Source organism: Clarias gariepinus, chromosome 4 (genome assembly GCF_024256425.1).
Source record: "Clarias gariepinus isolate MV-2021 ecotype Netherlands chromosome 4, CGAR_prim_01v2, whole genome shotgun sequence".
Lineage (NCBI taxonomy): Eukaryota > Metazoa > Chordata > Actinopteri > Siluriformes > Clariidae > Clarias > Clarias gariepinus.
The window spans coordinates 23140276-23163403 of record NC_071103.1 but is presented as its reverse complement, the minus strand read 5'-3'; the positions used below and the strand labels follow the sequence as shown (position 1 = coordinate 23163403).

Below are 23128 nucleotides of genomic sequence, written 5' to 3'. Positions count from 1 at the left end.
AAATAACTTTACAGATCTTCATTGTAAAGGGTTTAAACAATGTTTTCCATGCATGTTCAATTAACCATGATCAATTAATTAACATGCACCTGTGGAATGGTCGTTAAGACCTTAACAGCTTACAGAAAGTAGGAATTTAAGGTGACAGTTCCTAAAAACGCAGGGCACTAAAGAGACTTGTCCACCGACTGTGAAAAACACCCAAAGAAAGATGCCCAGGGTTCCTGCTCATCTGCGTGAACGTGCATTAGGCATGCTGCAGGGAGGCATGAGGACTGCTGATGTGGCTAGGCCAATAAATTGCCATGTCCGCACTCTGAGACGCCTAAGATAGAGCTACAGGGAGACAGAAAGGACAGCTAATCATCCTCACAGTGGAAGACCACGTGTAACAACACCTGCACAGGATCGGTACATCCAAATATCACACCTGCGTGACAGGTACAGGGTGGCCACAACAACTGCCCGAGTCACACCAGGAACACACAATTTTAGTTTATGTCTTATGGTGTTGATTCTTTTAGTATTCATACAAATATTTACACATTAAGTTTGCTGAAAGTAAAAACAGTTGAAAGTCAGAGGACGTTTCTTTTTTTTTTTTGCTGAGTATATTTTCAGTCCAGCATCAAATCAATGGATCAAAGAAATAGGGCAAGATGGTTACAGCCAATTGGTATGCACAGATCGGCCTTAACATTATGACAGATAAAGTGAACAGTATTGACCCCAGCAAACCGGTGACAGGATCATTGGCACCCAAGGCTCACCCACGCTTGCTGGGACCAAAGGCTGGCCCTATGAGTTCAATCCCACAAATAGGCCAATACAGCACACATTGCCAAAAAAGTCAATGCCGACTGTTATAGAAAGACATCAGAAATCCCAGCGCATGCGTGCACAGTGGGCAGTGGTGCATCAGACCATGAAGTGGCAGGCAAAGAGCCCAAGGCCACTAACCCAGCCTCTGAATTCCCCAGATCTTAATCTGATCAAGACAAACAAGTCCAATCTGTGGAAGCCGTACCCTGTAATCCACTGCACCCAAAGGATCCACCATAGCACACATCTAAAGGCCCTGCAGGGCCATGCTCCAAAGGGCCAGGGCCAGCCTGGTGGCACAAAGGAACTCAAATCAAATCAAATAAAATTCAAATTTTATTTGTCACATACACAGTCATACACAGTACGATATGCAGTGAAATGCTTGTACGACCGCTGGTGACCTTAAAAATAAAATAAAAACTATATATAAGGAATAAATATTAATAAAAAGAAATGACATACAAAAGAAAATAAATGTAACTAGTAAAATAAACAAAAAGTAGATGGTTTTAATGTTAATGTTTTTAATGTAATAGGTATCATTTCATTACATTGCCACAACACTAGATTATCATGTAGAATTCCTATTTCTGACAGAGCCCCTAAGGCTGGAAATATACTAGTTTTTTTTGACTATGCATATGTGAATGTACTATGCGTAATGTACTACATGGCTTCTTATGTATCCTGCATTAGTTTGGTCGATAGCTTGTGAATGTCCTCAAAAATAATATGCCCGCAATAAGCTATATGCATGTGAATGTAGGAGCAGTGTACTAGAAGAAGTTGCATGATGAGGTCTTCACTTATCCCCAAATGTTTAAAACATCTGCACTGCACAGTGACAAACTTGCTTTGACTTGGTGGGAGCTATAAAATCACTGATAGGGATTTGACATTTTTCCTTCTGACACTTTTCCTAATCTGTGAAATTTCCCAGGTTTTTTTCTGTTTGGTCCCATGGGCTTCCCCTCTTCCTCGTTATTCTTTATATGACAACACTGCCTATGACTTGCTGCCTGTTGTCTGTAAAAACTTCTCCTTTCACAAGTATGTGAACAAATACATTCACAATGCATGTTTAAAATGGGAAATTAAAAAAGCCCATCTATCTGTTTAAGCAATAACCTATAACTTCACACCAGTGAGCACTGCTGTAGGGGAAGTTACACTGCTGACGTTCCTAATCTTTGGCAACCCACTTACTCACACACCCAATCATACAACCTACAGTAGCTTTCCTTGCATAACATCAGTAATGTTACTGTGGCTGAATCTGCAGTAACACCAACAAACACAATATTACAAAATAATGCTCCATCCTGTATCTGGATGCATCTTACCAACAGTTTGTTAATTATTTTGTTCCTTATTTAAGCTCTCTCTCTCTCTCTCTCTCTCTCTCTCTCTCTTGAGATTTTTTAATTGAAAAGATGTTAACACAGTCTCTTTTGGAAATGGAAAAAATGCACAATATTTTCAGCAAACATCGATGCATAGTTACCTCTTATGCCATAAACTGAACAAAAATAAAAAAATATATTATTAAAAAATTATTATGGCACTGTGCAAATGTTTGGGCACCCTAAGAGTTCCAGAGTCTTAGATTATTTTTACAAGGTTTTGTACCTTAATCGCTCGTTAATTGATCAGATGCATGGCAATAGCTGTCATTAGTAAATGCTAATTTCAAAGCTTTACAAATACTTTGACTGTTCAAACTTTGTGCACACACTTGTGGACACTCAACAACCATGGGTTTCTATAATCAGCTGTGTAAGATTCTAAAAATTTAAGTTATTGATGCCCACAATGCAGGAGAAGGCTACAAGAAGATAGCAAAGCATTGTCAGCTTACACAGTGAGGAATGTAATTAAGACATGGCAGTTCAGGGGAACTGTGGAGGTCAAGATGAGATCTGAAAGACCAAGAAAACTTTCGGAAAGAACTGCTCGTATCCTTGTCAGAAAGAAAAATCGAAACCCGCATTTGACTGAAAAAAAAAACTGCAGAAATATTTAGCACACTCAGGAGTGGTGGTGCACCGTTCCACTGTGATTCCACTAAATACCAGCAAATTCTGGGAAGCAAACATCACACCATTTGTAAAAAAGCTGAAGCTGAAAAGAGGATGGCTTTTACAACAGAACAATGATCCTAAACATAACTCAAAATCCACTATGGAATACCTCAAGAGACACAAGCTAAAGATTTTGGAATGGCCATCACAGTCCCCTGATTTAAACATCATTAAAAAATTTGTGGGTAGATCGTAAAAGAGCAGTGCATGCAAGACGACCAAAGAATATTACAGAATTGGAACTAGAACTTCTTTTGCAAGTAAGAATGGAAGAAAATCCCTAGGACAAGAATCAAAAGACTTTTAGCAGGCTATAAAAAGCGTTTGCAAGCTGTGATATCTGCCAGAGGAGGTGTTACTATTGATTATGTAGGGGGCCCAGACTTTTGCACAGTGCCACCATAATGTTCCTATTTTTTTTTTTTATCTTTGTTCAATTTATGACATAAAAAGTAAGTATGCATCAATGTTTTCTAAACATATTGTCATTTTCTTCATTTCTAAGAGAGACTGTTTAACATTTCAATCAAAAAATCATCAAAATCTGTTATCAAGGGGGGGCCTAAACTATACAGCATAAGACTGTATATATATATATATATATATATATATATATATATATATATATATATATATATGTCTGTGTGCATGGAATTTGTTTGTTCTCTCCGTGCCTTGTGGGTTTCCTCTGGGTACACCGGGTTCCTCCCACAGTCCAAACACATGCAGATTAGGCTAGGTCCTACCACGGACTTCTTACCACTAAGTAGAATAGGAATAAATACAGTGGTAATTACTATTGGCCTCCACAGTGCCTAGTTGGACAACAGAAGTTCCTAGATGGCTGGAATGATGCCACTGTATATGAAGAGTCATTTAAACATCCTTTCCCAGCCTTTCTCCACCATGATAGACTCATCCCGACCCGATAGGAGGCGCTCTAGACGCTTATTCTAACAACACGCCTGCATTTCAGAAGAAGAAGTAGGAGAATCTACCCATAGTGCCATGCAGCTTTAGGAATGAATGATGGCAAAAAATATACCAGCAAATATTCCAAATTTCGAATGTCCATCATGGTAAGCATTGTTATATATTTATAAGATGTCCATACGGTACATGGATCGTGTCGTTTGTTGTTTACTGGTTGTATGCAAAATGGTGAATTTAGCATCTTAGCTCTCGTCTTTTGCATTCATAGCTAGCATGATGCTTGTTTGCGAGGCTAGCAAGAGAGGTGTGTACGATTGTAGAAGCCTTGGGGCAAACTGTTTTGCGTAGTAAATAATAATAATAATAATAATAATAATAATAATGCGTGAGATTTCAAACACGAAAAATTCCCTGAATGCTTTCTGTCTGCAGCATTGGATATGTGGTGTAACAACAAAAACAACAACAACAATGGCTTTCTTTTTACTATAACATAACCACACCATTTCCATTAAACACTTGGGAGTTTTTAATATCTTGACTGTCCGTGTTTCCAGTCTTCAGGACTGGCTGTAACTTTTCAGAAAAGTATTTTACATTTGTTTGTGTATGTGTCTGTAGGGCGGGTAAACCTCCCCCAGGATTGCATTTGGACGTGGTTAAAGGAGACAAACTGATTGAGGTGAGCAATCCTATATATCTCAGTGGTGATTTATTTTGTACCTACATATTTCCTTATGAAAGTGGTTATTGTACCATGTGGCATTCCTGCATTTTGCATTTCTTCAATACATGCACTAGATACTAACCTGACTGTCTGCTGCCCAGTAGTTTTTGTACTGGTGCACTTCAGTGACTGTCGGGTCCAGAACGGTGCTATAAAACCTTAAGCCCTGAGATTTAAGCACTGAGAGGGAAGTCACTATCTCAGATGTTATTACTCAGGGACACACAAATGCAATTAATTTTTTTTTTAAGTAAATGGAAACGGAGCCTATCAGCATAAAAGTTACTATACAGGAAGCCTGAAATGTTTGGATCCATAGGTGTTTTTCCTTTTTCCTTAACACCACTCTACCCCCTTTTTGGGGGGGAGGGTTCATTTAAAGTCAGAAGTCACAGGTGTAACAGCAGTTCTTATACATTTTAAAAGGTTCACCATTCTTGTATTTAGTGTGTGCTTAAGTGCAACGGGTTTAGAGTATGTACATTTGAGAATTTGCTGTTTTTTTTCCTCCTCTTTTTAAATAAAGTTTAATAAAGTACAATTTGCCTGTGGATCCAAACCTTGAACTAAGTAGAAATATCTCCGAACCTCAATAACTAAAAAAAGCAAGTGGATCAATAAGTAATTTCAAGTTGAATACAATAAAACCAGGAGTAAATAATTCATGGCTTTAAAAATTCTAGAAAATATTTTGTACATATTTAAATAATGAGCCCTATATTAAAATAGTTGGGTTATATCGGAATGAGTCTGTAAAATCCATTTTACAGTTAAATGGGTGAAAACATCAGAGGACCAAGTGGTTTAAACTATGTCCGTAATGCTCCAAAGTTTATTGAGCCATGACGTTTTTAAATGTCATGTTTAATGATGTACTGATCTTAAAGGCCAGAATGGATCAGATAGACCTCACTTTGATGATGACACTTAGCATGCACATGACAAGAGAAAATAAATTAAAATTAAATCCACCATCCTGCTAAACTTACAAGTTATGTTTTTAATGTTTACAGAAGGCTGCACAGTCAGCTCCATTACACAGAGGATGTTGGTATTGGCATCATTTGTGTAGTCTAGGACTATTTTACAAAGCCAATGCTTGAAAACATGCTACTTACATATTTGGTGTCTTTGCAGAAATTGATCATCGATGAAAAAAAGTTTTACTTGTTTGGGAGAAACCCAGACCTTTGCGACTTCACCATTGATCATCAGTCATGTTCTCGTGTCCATGCTGCGCTTGTCTACCACAAACACCTAAAGAGGCTTTTTCTCATTGACCTTAATAGCAGTAAGTCGGCTGCAGCCTAAAAATAGTAGTTAAACTTGGCCTGCTTTTAAATTACATAAAATTGTAATACTAAACATATAATGCTTCTTTTGTCTACATACACCCAGCACATGGCACGTTTCTTGGACACATTCGCCTTGAGCCCCATAAGCCTCAGCAGGTTCCTGTTGACTCCACTATGTCTTTTGGGGCCTCCACACGTGTTTACACCATTCGGGAGAAACCCCAAACCCAGGCTAATGTGAATGCTGGAGACAAAACAGGAGATGACGAAGAACTGAAAGGACTACTGGGTCTTCCTGAAGAGGAGACTGAGCTGGAGGTGTTTATACTGAAGAGTTATTTTTTTCACCTTTTTAAAAAGCATGGTTTACTTTTTTTTTCTTTTAAAATGTTTTTCAGTGTAGTCAGTACCTTGATCTTTGTTTTTTGTGTCCTCTGTGTGCTTCCATGGATCATGAAAGAACTTGACCGAGTTCAACACTGCACACAACAAGCGCATCTCCACTCTGACCATAGAGGAAGGCAATCTGGATATCCAGAGGCCCAAGAGGAGAAGAAAAAGCTCCAGAGTGAGCTTCAATGAAGATGAGGAAATCATCAATCCAGGCATGCAATTTTTTTCCATAAATATAATTTTTTTTTAAATGTTACCCTTTTGTTTTCAGTGTTCACAATACACATATTCACAAGACACATATTTTTTTACACAGAGGATGTTGACCCTTCTGTCGGACGCTTTCGAAACATGGTGCAGACTGCTGTTGTTCCTTTAAAGGTAAATGTGGCTCTATGTTGTGGCTTGTTAAAAAATGTCAGGAATAAATGACCAAGCGTGCCATATGAAAACAATCAATGCAAGGGTGTGTGATACCTGTTGTGTTGAGCATCATTGATGTCAACCTGAAGTGTTTTTCAATCACAGTATGTCCTGGAGTGTTGTATTTCATTTATACTACACAGTAGTTTGCTACTGCTGATGATTGTTGTTATTATTATTTAGTTATAGATAATTATAGGTGCATCTCAATAAATTATACAATCAAAGGTTATTTATTTCAGTAATACAATTTAAAAAGTGAAACTCGTATATACAGTAGATTCATTATATGCAGACTGATATATTTTAGGTGTTTATTTATTTTAATCTTGATTATGGCTTACAGCTAATGAAAGCTCAAAATTCAGTATCTTAGAAAATTAGGATATTATACCAATAAAAAAAAGTGATTTTTAACACAGAAATGTTGGACTACTGAAAAGTATGAACATGTACAGCACTTAGTACTTGTTCTGAGCTTCATTTGCATGAATTACTGCAGAAATGCGGCATGGCCTGGAGGGGATTAGCTTGTGGCACTGCCGAGGTGTTGTCCAGGTTGCTCCAATAGCAACCGTCAGCTCTCCTTCATTGTTGGGTCTGGTGTCTTGCATCTTCCTCCCCACAATACCCCATAGATTATCTAAGGGGTGTAGGTCAGGCGAGTTTGCGGGCCAAACAAGCACAGGGATACCATAGTCCTTAAACCAGGGATTAGTACTTTTGGCAGTGTGGACAGGTCCCAAGTTCTGCTGGAAAATAAAATAAGCATCTCCATAAAGCTGGTCAGCAGAGGGAAGCATGAAATGCTCTACAACTTCTTGGTAAATGGCTGCAGACCTTGGACCTGATAAAACCAACACCAACAGATGACATGGTTCTCAAACCACCACTGACTGTGCAAACTTTACACTGGAGCTCAAGCAACTTCGATTCTGTGCCTCACCTCTCTTCATTCAGATTTTGGAACCTTGATTTCCAAATTGAAATGCAAAATTTACTTTAATCTGAAAACAGGACTTTGGCCCACTGAGCAAACAGTCCAGTCTTTTTGTCCTTAGCTCAGGTAAGACGCCTCTGAAAACGTCTCTGGTTCAAGAGTGGCTTGACACAAGGAATGATGTAATGTAGCCCATGTTTTGGAAACGTCTGTGCGTGGAGTTTTTGAAGCACTGACTCCAGCTGCAGTCCACTTCTTGTTAATCTCCGCATAATTCTTGAATAGGCTTCGCTTCACAATCCTCTTAAGGCTGCGGTTATCCCTGTTGCTTGGTCACCTTTTTCTACCACATTTTTTCCTTCCATTCAACTTACCATTAATGTGCTTGGAAACAGCCAGCCTACTGAACAAGACTGCGAAACTCAGGAAACCTCTGCTGGTGTGAATTAATTAGCTGATGAGTGTGACACCATGAGTCTCCAATATTGAACTTGGAGATAATTTTGAGATACTGAATTTTGGATTTTCATTAGCTGTCAGCCATAATCATCAAAATGAAAAGAAATAAATACTTGAAATATACAAGTCTGTGTGTAATGAATCTATATAATATAGGAGTTTCACTTTTTTAAATAAATTACTGAAATAAATAAACTTTTCGATGATATTCTAATTTGTTGAGATGCAAGAGCTCAACAATTTGAGATTTAAAGCTACAGAACATTAAATGTATATATACATAATATAATACATAATTTATCTATACTGCAGCTATAAATCAGATGTCTATCATTTATGTTAAAGCAGCTATACACTCCTTTTACTAATACTAACTGTATTAAACACAGCCATTTATCGTCATGAGAACAAAACTGGAGGCGTGACTTACTCTCACCCATCAGTCACATTGACGCAAGTGACAAACACTTTATCACTGAGTGAGCTTAAGCTGCTGGCTTCAAATGCCTCATAAAATAAAAGGGTTAAAGTGAGTGCTGGTTAGTTGGGTTGTAATGATTGGTAAGAATAAGCCACAAAATAGATGGAGAAGTGGGAAAGACAAATTAAATATAATAGAACATATTAACATATTTTTATGTTTACTAGTGCTAATCCCAGAAAGCACTGTAGTTTGTTATAAAAGAAATCCATTGCATTTGTCTAATTTTATTTTCCTTCTTGTTCCATCAACAGAAGAAAAAAATGGAAAAAAATGTTTTAGGGATTGAGGACACAGTCACACATCACAGTTTTCCCTTAAAGGGTGGGCTCTATGGAGATCTTCCACCTACTAGCCATGAAGCTCATGCAGCAGGGGGCACCATGCTGGGTGGACTTCCTCTGCCAAACCCTGCTCCAGAGGTGGACTTGGCTCCAGAGCCTCCTCTGCCACCTATTATGCTCAATCCCACTCCTGTCTCAGGCCCCTATGCTCCAGAGGGGCTCAGCGAACCCCGAAAGAAGAAGTATGCCAAGGAGGCATGGCCTGGCAAGAAGCCCACTCCATCTTTACTTCTCTAGCTGCTGGTTAACCTGGACATTTTTCCCTGACAGTGGAGTTACTCATGATTTTATTGAGATATTGTGATATTTTTTACTCATATTTTCCCTCTTTATATCGGTGGTTAAAAGGCATTCCGTTTAGACAAGGCTCTAGAAAGTAACTGATAGGAACGTCTGAGATGTAAAATGATTTAACCCGACTTAGGAAGTGAGTCTTTAAACACTGTAATTCTCATCTTCATCCGCTAGATGGCAGCAGGCCCATATGTGACAACACAAGGCTCTTAAGAGCCTTACAATAATGTCCCCTGCTTCTGAACACGTCAAACATTTTTACAAGAACCTTGCAGAGATATCATTTGTTTTACACATTTAATGTTTTCTGGTATATATTTTTTTTGCATTTGTATCTACAAAACAGTCAGTAAACCTTAAAATAATTTTTATCTTGTGTTCTTGATTCTACTGATGTGCAGCATAAACCAAAATATGTTGCACACTTTACAACCAGAATGGTACCACATTGTCTAATAATTGAAAGAACATATGCTAAATAGATAATTATGCCATGCATCTCATAACAGGATGAATTTTATTAATGACTATCCATTTCAAAAGGATGTTTTTAATCAAGCTACATCCAGACTAATACCTTAAGTCAAAACACAAGTGTTTTCAGAAAAAGAGTATACATTGTAAAATAGATAACTACAATAGACAACCGTGTGTTCTAAGCTTTAAGGAGGGACCTATTATGTAAAATAATCTTTAGACATTCACATGCGTCCCCCAGTCTGTGTAAACAAACAAATGGGGAAAGAAAAACATTGTTATTAAAAAAAAGCTAATTAAATTTCCCCAATTATGTCCTCATATAAAAGAAGACACTTCCACAACTCAATGTTTAGCTCAGCCCATCTCTGTTGAACTTCCTAGCTCTGCCCTTCTCTGGATGTTGGTAGCAGATAACAGCTATAACCTAGTGTTCTTAAGCTGAGAAGGCTAGGTAAGCCATTGGTGGTAGCACCTAACTGCTAATGGCTAACCTAGCCTTCTTTAGCTATTTCAAAAGCTTCTTTGGCTTTTAGTTGTGGTTTAAATATTGAGGATGACATTGAATCAAAGCTCTTGCATATATTTCCCCCTTATTTACTTAGTCAGAAATGCAGGTGGTTTAGGAAAAGTTTAAAAATAGGTGGGAAATGGTTAATATTTTTTGTATGCATATTCCTTATTAGGTAATAAAATTAGTAGTTATTAGCTAATAGATATTGCTTATTATTACAATTAACCTTTTCATAAACAATCTTAAATTTAGGATTTTACTTGTGTAAATCAATCATAAATTCATGACTCTCAATTAAAACTGTAGCATTTCTGTTATAGTATGGCTTCTCAAGCTTCCACTAATTTGATCTTAATGTGGATCCCATTAAGAGATCTGAGCACTAGCCTAGGAATCATCTTTGGAGTATGATCTGCATCCTTGATGAGTACATACTTCTTCAGTGTCAGAGCCACGGCCAACTTCATCTCATTCATAGCGAAGTTCTGACCAATGCAGTTTCTGTAGATAATATTACAAAAAATATCAAAAATCAAACAATTTCCATGATAAAAGTACCAATAAATCTGTTAGAATCATTTAGAAAGATTATTTTATTTATTAGATTATTTTGCGTAAGATAGTGATTGTGAAATTATTAATAATATTGATACAATTAAATATAAGTATCATGATTGTGCTTTGCCTCATGTTTCAAGATTAAGATTAACTCCTATTACTCCTATGAAATCTTATGCTTATGACTTGCAAATTGTTAGGAAAGGTTTTCACAATGTTTATACTAACTGAACTATAATCAAATAGTTAAAGAAAATCTAAATTTAGATTTTTGTAAATTCTTGTTAGTATTGCCATTGTCATGGCCTTATGGCAGAGGTATAGATGTATGCGGAACATGGGGAGGAGGGTGTATATTTGAATTGAGAGGATCCCAAAGCAGCCTAAATTGGAGTCTGAAATAAGTGCAATACACTGCCTAACTTGATTTGCTGCAGTGATAAATATGCTGGCAACAAGTTACTTAAGCATAACTGATGCAGTGAATTGAGGCAGCACAGTGGCTTAGTGGGTAGCACAGTCACCTTGCACCTCCAGGCTCCAGTTCCCTCCCCCAGCCCAAAGACATACAGATTAATCTAATTGGCGATCCCAAATTGTCCATAGTGTGAGTATGTTTGTGTGTGCCCTGCAATGAATTGGCACCCTGTCCAGGGTATACCCCTGCCTCGTGCCCTATATATACCGGATGTATACCAGATAAAGTGTCATAGGTGATGAGTGAGAAAATAAAGTGAATAGCTTCTCATTTCTTATACAACCATATCAGTAGAAGTATCTTGTGGTTGTGGCAAAGGATCAAATGATTGTCTTGCATCAAGAAACAACTAAGGAGATTGCTGAAACTACAAAAAAAATCTGTTAAGAACTGTGAAACGCATAGTTAAAACCAGGAAGGGGTAAACCATTATCTGTGAGGAAGAAATGTGGGCAGAAAAACATCTTGAATTATGGTGATTAGAGATCACTTAAGAGCTTAGTGAAATCACATCATGAAAAAAACTCACGGCTATGTTTAAAAGTGAAAAAAAAAAGCATTTCCACACACACTGCTAAGATAACTCAAGGGTTTGGGAATAAACAACTGTATATCCTCAAGAAAACCCTTTATCAGTGACGCTGATTGGAAAAAAGTCTTCAAATTGCAAGGGAGCATAAAGAATGGGCTGTGGAGCATTGGAAATGTTTTCTTTTTACATGTGTTGTATAATATAGTTCTGTTAATCAATTACTGGAGAGACCTGTTATACGACCAATGCTTTATTTGAGAAAATAAATAGCTTTCTGTAGATAAAGCTGAAAACCAATCATTCCCCCACTTTATTGCCTATTTCACAAAGATAAGTGAATATAAACCTTGGTCCAGCTGAGAAGGGCACAAAGGCATGAGGTGATCTCTCAGTACTGTTCTCTGGCAGAAATCTCAGTGGGTTAAAAACCTGTAATAAATACCATTTTTACCCTTTATTATACAAAAAGTATCACACTTTTGATTCTATTTGGTAAAGTAATAACTATTAGTCGACTATTAGAACCTGTAGATTGCTTTTGCAGAAACAAATCCTACACATTTAAGGCTATAAGTTTATACCTCTGGGTTCTCCCAAACTGCAGGGTTGTGATGAATTCCATAAATACTGATTGCAATAAGCAGACCTAAAGGACAAAAATAAATTACATTAAATTGGGGTCCACTCTTATAATCAAATTGTATGCTGGTCACATTGTGCACAGAGCAGGCCACATAAAAACAAACAACTTATCTGCTAAAATTTGTACAAGGATACAGTTTCAAGGTTTCAGAATTAGTTTAGCTCTAGGAGGCAATATTATCATGGAGAGAAAACTTACCTGCAGGAGCTGTTCTTCCATCAAAAAAAGTAATAGGTTGGGACAACTTCCGTCCCATTCCTGGAACAGGAGGGTACATACGCAGGGATTCCTTAATGCACATTGTGGTGTATGGTATTTTGCTGAGGTCCTCCCTAAAATCCACATAGGTGGTCAGATATTCAAATAAATGGATGCTACAACACTATGGAGCAACAAATGGAGCAGAATGTGGCCTGTCTGGATGTGATAAAGTTAATAACAACAGATAATCTATAAATATAAGGTTTTTGTTTATAATAATCATCAGTCTGATGTCTTACTAACAATATTATATTAATAATGAAAATGACTGTACCACTCTATGGTGTCCTTTCCCATCAGCACTTGCTGGATTTCCTCTCTGCATTTATGCTGATGCTCAGGATTGCAGGCCAAGCTGTAGAAGATCCAGGAGATACCACTGGCAGTAGTGTCATGTCCCTCAAACATAAAAGTGTCCACCTCTGCTCGAATGTCTTCATTTGACAAGCCCTGCTGATGCTCATCCTGTACATCAAGAAAAAAAAAAAATCCTTTTTATCTCCTGGTCACTGTCATTCTTATTCTTGTTGTTGCCCCAAATATATATTTTTTCCTAAGTAGCAAAATAAATGCATAGTACATCACCAGTACTTTTCTAAACCACTTTTACAACCATACACATAAAGTAAGACAACTTTTTACTTCTTTAGACTGTGACACTAATGCTTTAATATAACTAAATAATTTACTTTATATTATTTAAAATAATGTTCTTTACTGCGCTAGATCACTATTACAATAAATCACTATAACCAATTTTAACACATATTGTGATTGAGGTTTAACTAAAGATTTAACTATTTAAAGTACTATTTTGTATTCAAATGTATTTATCAAAGCAAACAGCAAATAATTGGACAAATTATCTAATGACATGGATTTTATTTATCACTTTAAAATTATTTACCCTATATATAAAAAACAAATATTAACATTATTGGCAAACTCATAAATAAACAACATACATTTTTGACTACACTCATATAACCTGGAATAAATTTCATGCTTTTGCTATTAAGTAATTGCACAGGTACATATTGTGATTAATATGAAATTGGATGCTAATTAACTTCCTTCTGCTAAATCCGGATAAGACAGAAGTTCTAGTCATAGGACCGCATACAGCTAGGAGTAAAATTTTAGATCACACCGTAACTTTAGATGGCCTTTCTGTTCCATTAAATGCAACAGTGAAAGACCTTGGTGTGATTATTGATTCCAGCCTTTCATTTGAAGCACATGTAGATAATATTACCAGGATAGCATTCTTTCACCTCAGAAATATTGCCAGGATAAGAAACTTATTGTCGCTAAACGATGCAGAAAAACTAGTTCATGCTTTTATCACCTCTAGGTTGGACTATTGTAATGCCTTACTGTCTGGTTGTTCAGCTAGATGCATAAATAAGCTTCAGCTGGTCCAGAATGCAGCAGCGAGAGTCCTCACTAGAACCAGACGATATGAGCACATCACACCTATCTTATCTTCACTCCATTGGCTCCCTGTGAAATTTTGCATTGATTTTAAAATACTACTCTTGACATATAAAGCATTAAATGGTCTCGCGCCGCAGTACCTGAGCGAACTGCTAGTGTCTTACGATCCGCCACGCCTACTTTGATCAAAGGATGCAGGCTGCTTGTCAGTACCGCGTATTATGAAAAATACAGCTGGGGGCAGAGCTTTTTCTTACAAAGCCCCAAAATTATGGAATAGTCTTCCAAATAGTGTTCGGGACTCAGACAAAGTCTCAGTGTTTAAGTCCAGGCTAAAAACCTATTTATTTAGCCAAGCATTTTTAAAAATAGATTTGCCATAGGTAAAGGAGCAGATCTGGGGGACTCATGGACGTAGAGTATTATGGTGAACTGGTATGTTTGGATGCTGTCTTCCTCACTCTCATTGATCACTCAGGTTTGTTGACAGGGAGGTGATTGTTTGCTTTACATCTCAGGGAGCCCTCATGTTTGTGTTTCCTTCTGGCTCTCCCTTTTAGTTATGCTGTCATAGTTAGTCCTGCCGGAGTCTCTGCTTGCACTCTACAGTTAATATACATTCACATTATACATTGTGTGACTGTGACCATACCTAACTGCCATCTCTCCTCTTCTTCTCTTTCCCCCCCTCTTTCTCTTTCCTCTCTCTTCCTGTCTCCCCCTTTCACTCTTTCTCTCTCTCTGTCGAGCTACACATGTCGTTCCTGAGCTGCCAGTGATCCAGACTCCCTCTGCCCTCCGGACCTGTCTGACCCATCCTGGTGCCCCGCTTCAGGCTGAAGATCTCGTCACATGGATGCCCCGTGTGTCTCTCTGGGATGCGTCTGGTGTCTGGGAATGATTCTCTCTACCTAGAAAATGGTTCTGGCCCTGACTGGTGTTGGCAACTGTTTCTCTGGGGACTTGACAGTTCGATAGTTCAGGACTGGAACTTCTTACAAGTCAACCGGGGTCTTCAATAACTACCTGGACTCCATATTAACATCAATTAACATCAGCTATTATAGCTGAACTGCCTCCCACCCTACACACTGTATAAATGCAGATCATTTACTGCTTTCTGTTTCACCCAAATGAGGATGAGGGGTTCCCTGTTGAGTCTGGTTCCTCTCAAGGTTTCTTCCTATTACCATCTCAGGGAGTTTTTCCTTGCCACTGTCGCTCTCGGCTTGCTCACCAGGGACAAACTGACCATCTTGATTCATACAAATTCACATTTCATACAAACCTAAATAATTCTTTTGACTATGTAAAGCTGCTTTGCGGCAATGAAAATTGCTAAAAGCGCTATACAAATAAAATTGAATTGAATTGAATTAAAATGATTATGTAATTAATTTTGCATCTCTAATAAAAAAAGCCAGAATTTTAATTAGTTAAAACTGCTCAAAAAATTAATGAGTAATCAACAAAGAAGAACGTGAACCACAATGTTTCAATGAGTTACATAACAACTGTGTTTTCAGAGATCATTGGCTCAGCAAAACAAAACAGAGCTGCATCAGTGTTTAATTAACCTGCTCTGTGTTGGATGTAGCAAATTAAATTAGCGCATATTATGGCTTACTTATTAGTAATGATGAAAGAGAAACAAGATAGTAGTGGAGATGACATACCTGAGCACACAGTAGAATATCCAGAAAGTCTAAGTATCTCTTTTCCTCACCATCATTCTGGTTCTTCTTATTTAAAAATTCTTTTCTCTGACTTATTACTTTATCTGGAAGGTCAAAAGTCATATTTTAATAAATTACATTAACAGTCGCCTCCAATAGTCTGACCAATTCCGTTTACATATACCTGTATGGGTGTGTGCAATTCTGCATGCTTTTCTGTATCTGTAGCCATGTGGACTCAGGTGAAAGATGATGTCATTTTGATATGGAAAAGCAAGAAACCGTAGATTGACCAGGTCACACAGTTCATACACTGCCTTTATGTAAGGATTGGATCTGCTAAAAGAAGTGTGGTGTGATTATTATTACTTGACATACACATTCACATTAAGAATGTTCAGCTAGGTTTTCAGCTTTTAACCCACCTCTCTGTCTGGCAGTTGCTTTGGTAGCTAAAGGCACACTTCATTATGCTGTCCAGTGTCATCAGACTAACATGCTGAAAAAGTTCAAAGGTCTGGCCTGTTCTTGCATACACTTCCCACTTGTCCTTTAGAAAGAGAGTGATTATTATAAAACACACTAGCTGCACAAATCAAACAGGTAAAATTGTACATTTTATGCCACTAATTAACTCCTTAGTTAAGAAACCAAAGATTAACCCACCAGCATAACATTGGCTGAATCTGTCATTAGCTTCACATAAGGCTTTAAGATATCATAATGGAAACCAGGTGTGAGAAGCCGTCTGTGGCGAAACCATTTTTGCCCATCATTAACAAGTAAACCTTGTCCTAAGGAGACACAACATTGTGTCAATTAATATGTTTTCACAGTTATATTTTTGTGTTGTACTGTACCTCTGTTCAAGATTAGTGCTGTTAATGTGATATTCAACACAAGTGGCTGAACATATATTATGGAATAATCATTGTACAAGCAGATTCAAACTGATCCAAATAAGGCCATGGCCACTGCAATATCAAATGTCAATGTAAACTTCCTTCAGTAGTTTCTTCCTGTTTCTTCCCTGTCATACAAAGGTGTTAGCTGTTCATGAATTTAAGGCCCAGATTCCTATTAGTGCAATATTTCAATGAGTGATTAAATAGAGATAATGAACTTATTAGATTTTGGAATGGATCCAAACTTGGTCAAGGGCACAGAAAGGCCAAATGTGTCAAATAATTTTAAGGGTTCAGACACTACAGTGGTTTGTGATGGAGACATCCATGTCTGTGCCATTAGGCCTGGGTCAACATTTTATAAAAGTATCAGTTATATAGTAGTATAAGTTTACTTGAGCAATATTAATGGGTGCACTACCCACAACTTTTAATGACCATCAGTAAATTAACTAAAAATCCAATTACTTAGTGGTTCCTATAGATACTGCATTTCTACTATTGTTAATTTTCTTTGTAGATGCGAATGTATATCTCTTGTACAACATTACCTATCCAAGGGATGAGAAATCTATATGAAAAGTCGTTCTTTGGTCCTGTCAAAGAAGAAAGCAAAACAGAATGTCTGTGTATACACAAAGTCATCAGATGCCCATAGATAATTATTTTAATTAAACAATATTACATAAGAAGGAGTGTTGTTATACTGAAAATAAGTATAGCTGTAATTCAGCAGACACAATCTCTTCCATGCATATATGGTACAACAACACAGTTGTGTGTGTGTTACTGTTTTTCCTGCAGTTGTCTATAAGAACAGCTTAGCTGGATAAAGCATTGTCTGTTTCCATGGCAATGCTCGGACATAGTGACAGTCTGTATTGGTTGTAATGTAACAAACTATTGCAAGTATGTACAATTTATGATGTGAACATAGACAATTGCAGTGAAACAAACATTGAAATATCTCTGTGCTGTTATACAGAACAATAAGCTCACATGGATCACAGTTTGGCCCTTTAGATGAGCTAATTGGAACCAACTGTTCCATAAGAAAACACAATGTTTAGGCAAACAATATTTTTTACCTGTTCTTGCCAGAATGGGCTTGACATAAGATGGGTGATGGACAAAAAGATGGATATTATCTGGGCTAAACTGTAACGGGAAAGCAAAGGGATATTTTTCTCCCCAAGTGGGTATCTTCTGCATATGGGTTCCATCTTGGTGAAACTGCAAAACAAAAGAGTCAGTCTTAAACAAATAGCACCTGTGATATGTGCAGCACAGTTTCTACATATACACTATATAAAAGTACATACATATTTTGGATTCAATTAATTTAGAATCTATTAAAAACATTGTTGTACATAGAAATATTAAATAATAATAATAATGATAATAATAATAATACAAAAATGTAGAATTTAATGAAAAAAATATTTTCTAACAATGTACACACTGTGAGTTACTCAGTTTCCTACTATATTCATAAGGCTGCAGTATGGTATGTTTAACAATACCTTCGACTAGCATTAAGTTTATTAGGGAGTTTTGTGTGACAGCGCATTCATTCAGGGTAAATACTGGAAGTAACTCAAACTCAATAAAGTGGACAAACAAAGAATTGTATTTTCTCTCTTCCCCTGAGTCTCTGAACAGGAGAAGTACTGTAGGTGCGGAATTACGCCGAGACACATTTGGGAGAATTTGTATGTACGTATTTATGTACTGTATGTATACAACTACAATACATAGCTTATTATAAGACATAAGCTGCAGTCCATGGCTTATTTTCACATGCATTTTTCACACAAGATCCCTTATTAAGTATTGATTAAATTGCACTCTGTTTGTCAAAATGTCATTAAAACTTTCTTAGTCATTAAGCAAATTAGCGCATTAGTCTGAATTTTGTGGGGTTTTTTTAAACTATTTTTTTTTTTTACTCCTACCTGTGTAGAGTGTCCGAGAAGCCAGTGACCAGGGGGTCCAGGAAACTGCTCCAAGGCATGCTTCCACTGATTTCTCCTTATCGACCATTTAATCAGTATAGCAGAAATGTAGATAATGCACAGCACTGCCAAGACATATGAGAAGTGAAACGCGTCTAAGTTAAACGCCGTTAGTTTCGCGAAATAGTTATTGAGTTCCATATTTATGGCGTTATAGTCCTGCCACAATTCTGAGCGCGTGGTTTGACTTTTTGAAAGCACACACAGCACACTACGCGCGTGCACTGTCTCCACTGCGCGCTCACCAGCTCGAGTCTGCGCGTGCAGTGTCTCATCCGCGCGCTCAACATGTTCTCTGCGCACGCGGATTTGCGCAGAGAACAATTTGCAGGGATAATCGTTTCATTTATTAATTCATTGAGTCATTCACCTTTAATACTACTTATCCTGTGTATAGAGTCACGGGGCCTGGAACCTATCCCAGAAGACTTTTGGCATTAGGCAGAGTACATCCTGGACTGTGGACGGTACATCCTGGACAATCTATTACAGGGCACACACACACACACACACACACTATGGGAAATTTAATAATGCCATCGTACTATCGTCTCTAATACTGTGAATGTGACAAATAAACCCAGTAACCCTTGCTGCCTTTGTTTTACATATGAAATATTTGGTTTTATAGCAAAATAATTTCACAAATTTTCATTTTTGTCTTATGTGCAGCATAAAGCAAATATATTACATATTTAAAATGCATGTATTAACAGAAAAAACACAACTTATCCTGTGTACAGAGTCACTGGGCCTGAAACCTATCCCAGAAGACTTTGGGCATTAGGCAGAGTACATTCTGGATGGTGGACGGTACATCCTGGACAATCTATTACAGGGCACACACACACTATGGGAAATTTAATAATGCCATCGTACTATCATCTCTAATACTGTGAATGTGATAAATAAACCCAGTAACCCTTGCTGCCTTTGTTTTACATATGAAATATTTGGTTTTATAGCAAAATAATTTAGCAAATTTTCATTTTTGTCTTATGTGTGTATGCCGTTATATTCCTGCCACAATTCTGAGCGCGTGGTTAGACTATTTGAAAAGCACACAAAGCACACTTCGCGCGTGCAGTGTCTCCACTGCGCGCTCATCATGTTTCCTTGCGCATGCGCGTACAACATTTCTGTTCCGTTCGCGCTCGACTCTGCCTGTATGCTTGCTCAACATTGTAAAGCGTTACAAACACTGCCACAAAACTAGCCAATCACAGACTTTCACACACTACCTCTGATTGGCTGTTTCTTGTCCAATTCCTTCCTCTCACAGATAGGTGGTCTGTCAGAGATTACAGAAGCTCTTTAAAATCTATATAATTTGGTCTTGTGTAAAATTAATGGCAGCTCTGGACCCATTGTAGATTGGTTCTAGTTCTGGTCATCCCAAAATTGTGATAGAGAGAGAGAAACTAAAGAATTTGTCCGGCATGCATCTGCCAGTCCCCTGCATTGCTAAATGTTTAGATGTTTCAAAAAGCACAGTTTAGAGGAGGATGCAAGAATTTGACTTATCTGCGAGAGGATCATTCAGCACAATGAAGGACCAAGAGCTAGACAACATCATCCTTATGGCCTCCAGCACCGATCGGTGCATAGGGCAGCAAGTGTTCATTGTTTCCGTAGAGGTTGTGTTTTTACAGGGCGGGTTGCTAGCCCAACGCCCAACCCTTCTCCTTTCTCATCTGGCACTTGGGGAACTGGTAATGGCGGAGTTAGACCTCTGGCTGCAAGAGGTTACAGCATCACCCGGGAACGAAACCAGCGATCTCCGGATGATAGGGCGACACTGCACCGTTTAACACTGCACCGCTCAGAGGCCCAGACAACATTATACTCTCTATCAAAAGTCAGATGCCAAATGCTGGTTATCGAATGGTTAAAGGACATTTGGTTTCAATGGGTCTCCGTGTTCAGTGGTGAAGAACGATGGCCTCAATGCACAGAATTAAAGCTGCTGGCATCTTTTCACGTTTGTCCGAATTAGATTGTATTTTAAAGAGAAGTTATTCGGTGCAAGGCCCTCTCTCCCTGGTCCACATCGACACAAACCACAAACTAATTAGGTAAATGAGCCTTGTTATACAACTATCTCACACAAGTGGGATAGTTTGATGCATGTCATACCTAAACTTGCTTTAATAAATCTGAGCTTGTTATTTTATAGAACAGTATATTAAGAGCACCATAGTTAAGTGTCTCAAATTTAAAAAAAGACTTCAAGCAAATTTCATCTAAAAAAAAAAAAGCACGGTAGGGAAAAATAACAAAGATTTGTGTTTTGTGGACATGGCTGACATCATCGACCAAAAGTATGAATTCAAGTTCCTTCTTGTAACACGTGGTGTGGATGGCTACTCAAGGAAGGTCATTGATTTTACTGATAAATTTAGAAATTTAATTCAGAATCTGTTACAAATTAGAGTTTAATATGATTATTGTATGATCTCAGTTAGTACTTTTACATGGTTAACAGAAGCAAGGGCAGTTGATAGATTGGAGTTTAGATTAAAAGATCTTCAAAATAAAATAGAAAAGGCTTTTGTATATTTTATCGAGTCCAACTGGATTTTACAGATTATTTATCAATATTTATGATAGATAACTGTTCTTGTCAATGTGAGTATTGAAATAAAATATAAAATGATTACATATTAATTATTAATAAATATGCAAAATTATAATACGCAGTTGTTACAACCTGCTGGGGGCAGGTTGTTTTTGTTGTGTATATATGTATTGTCTCATGTGTGCAGGTCAGTCCCTTCCTGACTCCAGTCCAGGACTTGCAACTCTCCTCCTCGGCTCGTGTGATTGTCTCCGCCCCGATGACATCATCATTGGCCGACAGTATTTAGCCACCCCAGAAGCCAGTGCTGGTGTGGCTTTTGACTACTCAGCATAGTCTTTGTCTGTTTGTGTTTGCTATTTTTGGTTCATTTATTTGGTCTATGGGTCTGCCCTTGTGGTTTAGTCAGTCTGTGAAACTTAGTATCTTTTGTATGTAAGTAAATGTCTAGTCTCTGTGTAAAGTGTTAGTGTTTTTATGTATATATTTCTTTTTTTTTTTCCACCGGTTGTAGGGGTGTGGCTGCCATTTTTGTTGGGTGTGGGAGGGGGTTTTCTTAACTGTTTATGGATAGGGAGTTAGGTTAGTAAATTGTTTTATTTCTGTTTTCTTTTGTAGGAAAGTTAGAGCTTTCCTTACTCAGTTCTTCTGTTTGTTGTTTTGGCCTTGGTCCACCCTGAAGTTCACACCGGTTATTTTGTAAAGTACCTTTTTCAATATATAATTTTCAATCCATTACGTGTGTTTCGTTTTTGAGTTGAAACAGTACCACACTCCTTCTTTAGCTTACCATTATTCATTCACTTTTAATATTGCTGTGCGGCCCAACCCTAGACTGGGTCGTAACACAGTCATTATACACCACAATGCATCACATTGACACTAACAGTAACAACATTTATTTCAAATATGAATGTTTATAATATTAACATTATCTGTATTTCAGTCAGACAGTAATTTGTCAAACAGAAAAACAGACAGTCCAGTCGCTGGATTCTGTTAGCAAATCTCTGCTACAAATCGGAATCAACAGGCGCTAAAGACCACAAGATCACAATGTGCACATTATTTCTTAAACTGAAAGCTCCTAAACTGGTTTAAACGCCATTAAATCTAACGACTGAGTCTTTGTGGCTGTACTTGAATGGTGGCCACTACAGTCACTAACATCATTTTATTTATTCAGATGTTATAAAATAAACAAGCACATTGATCTATTTAAATGTTTCTTATTGCTCCATAACCAAAATAGGTACCCTGGCAAAGTCTAAGCTATTGAAGACATTGTCACAGAAGTGGACCTGCCAAAGATAAGCTTACTCCATCCGTATTTTTCTAGGTTCTGTGTAACTGACCATTGTGATTTCTACTTATATTTTCATATGTGACATAAAAGAAATTAGGTTGAGACAAGACAAGAAAGAAAATTAGTATTCAACACATTACCTGGTAATTAATGCATGATTTAACAGCAAGCCTGTGTGAGAAAAAAAACAAACCCTTTACAACTTATTTAATTCCTGGTGAAGGTCAAATTTTTTTCATCAGGAATTTACAGGGATAATTATTTCATTTATTGATTCATTGAGTTATTCACCTTTAATACTACTTATCCTGTGTACAGAGTCACTGGGCCTGGAACCTATCCCAGAAGACTTTGGGCACTAGCCAGTGTACATTCTGGACAATCCATTACAGGACAAACTAAATTTAAAAATATCACTTCTAGTACAGTGAATGTGACAAATAAATTTTATATTTTAACCCTTGCTGCCTATGTTTTACATATGAAATATTTGGTTTTATAGCAAAATAACTTCACAAATTTTTATTTTAGTCTTATGTGCAGCATAAAGCAA

At 37.4% G+C, this 23128-nt stretch overlaps 2 protein-coding genes and 1 non-coding gene across 8 annotated transcripts; 2 read left to right on the top strand and 1 right to left on the bottom strand.

Annotated features, from left to right (window-relative positions):
- The first annotated feature begins 3882 nt into the window (after positions 1-3882).
- On the top strand, positions 3883-9566 carry ppp1r8b (protein phosphatase 1, regulatory subunit 8b). Its single transcript, XM_053494760.1, has 7 exons — positions 3883-3985; positions 4461-4521; positions 5704-5857; positions 5965-6179; positions 6322-6466; positions 6571-6635; positions 8812-9566. The coding sequence occupies exons 1-7, from the start codon at positions 3933-3935 to the stop codon at positions 9136-9138; spliced, it is 1020 nt and encodes a 339-aa protein (XP_053350735.1). The 5' UTR covers positions 3883-3932; the 3' UTR covers positions 9139-9566.
- LOC128523335 (small Cajal body-specific RNA 1) lies at positions 4632-4794 on the top strand. Its single transcript, XR_008360164.1, has one exon. It is a non-coding gene; the product is annotated as a small Cajal body-specific RNA 1 (non-coding RNA).
- Positions 9546-22899, bottom strand: LOC128520502 (cytochrome P450 4A6-like). 6 transcript variants are annotated; one of them, XM_053494756.1, is made up of 14 exons: positions 22716-22730; positions 19062-19520; positions 18632-18756; positions 17765-17909; positions 17228-17272; positions 16438-16565; positions 16197-16321; positions 15956-16110; positions 15772-15875; positions 12933-13123; positions 12596-12729; positions 12336-12400; positions 12101-12183; positions 9546-10687 (listed from the first exon to the last, which is right to left on the bottom strand). In XM_053494756.1, exons 4-14 carry the CDS (start codon positions 17886-17888, stop codon positions 10516-10518), a joined length of 1326 nt encoding a protein of 441 aa, XP_053350731.1. In that variant the 5' UTR covers positions 17889-17909; positions 18632-18756; positions 19062-19520; positions 22716-22730; the 3' UTR covers positions 9546-10515. The 6 variants fall into 6 exon arrangements, with proteins under 6 accessions (XP_053350731.1, XP_053350730.1, XP_053350734.1 ...); XM_053494755.1 differs by lacking the exon at positions 22716-22730 and having other exon boundaries at positions 19062-19634; XM_053494759.1 differs by lacking the exons at positions 18632-18756; positions 19062-19520; positions 22716-22730 and adding an exon at positions 22867-22899.
- Between the last annotated feature and the right edge of the window lie 229 nt (positions 22900-23128).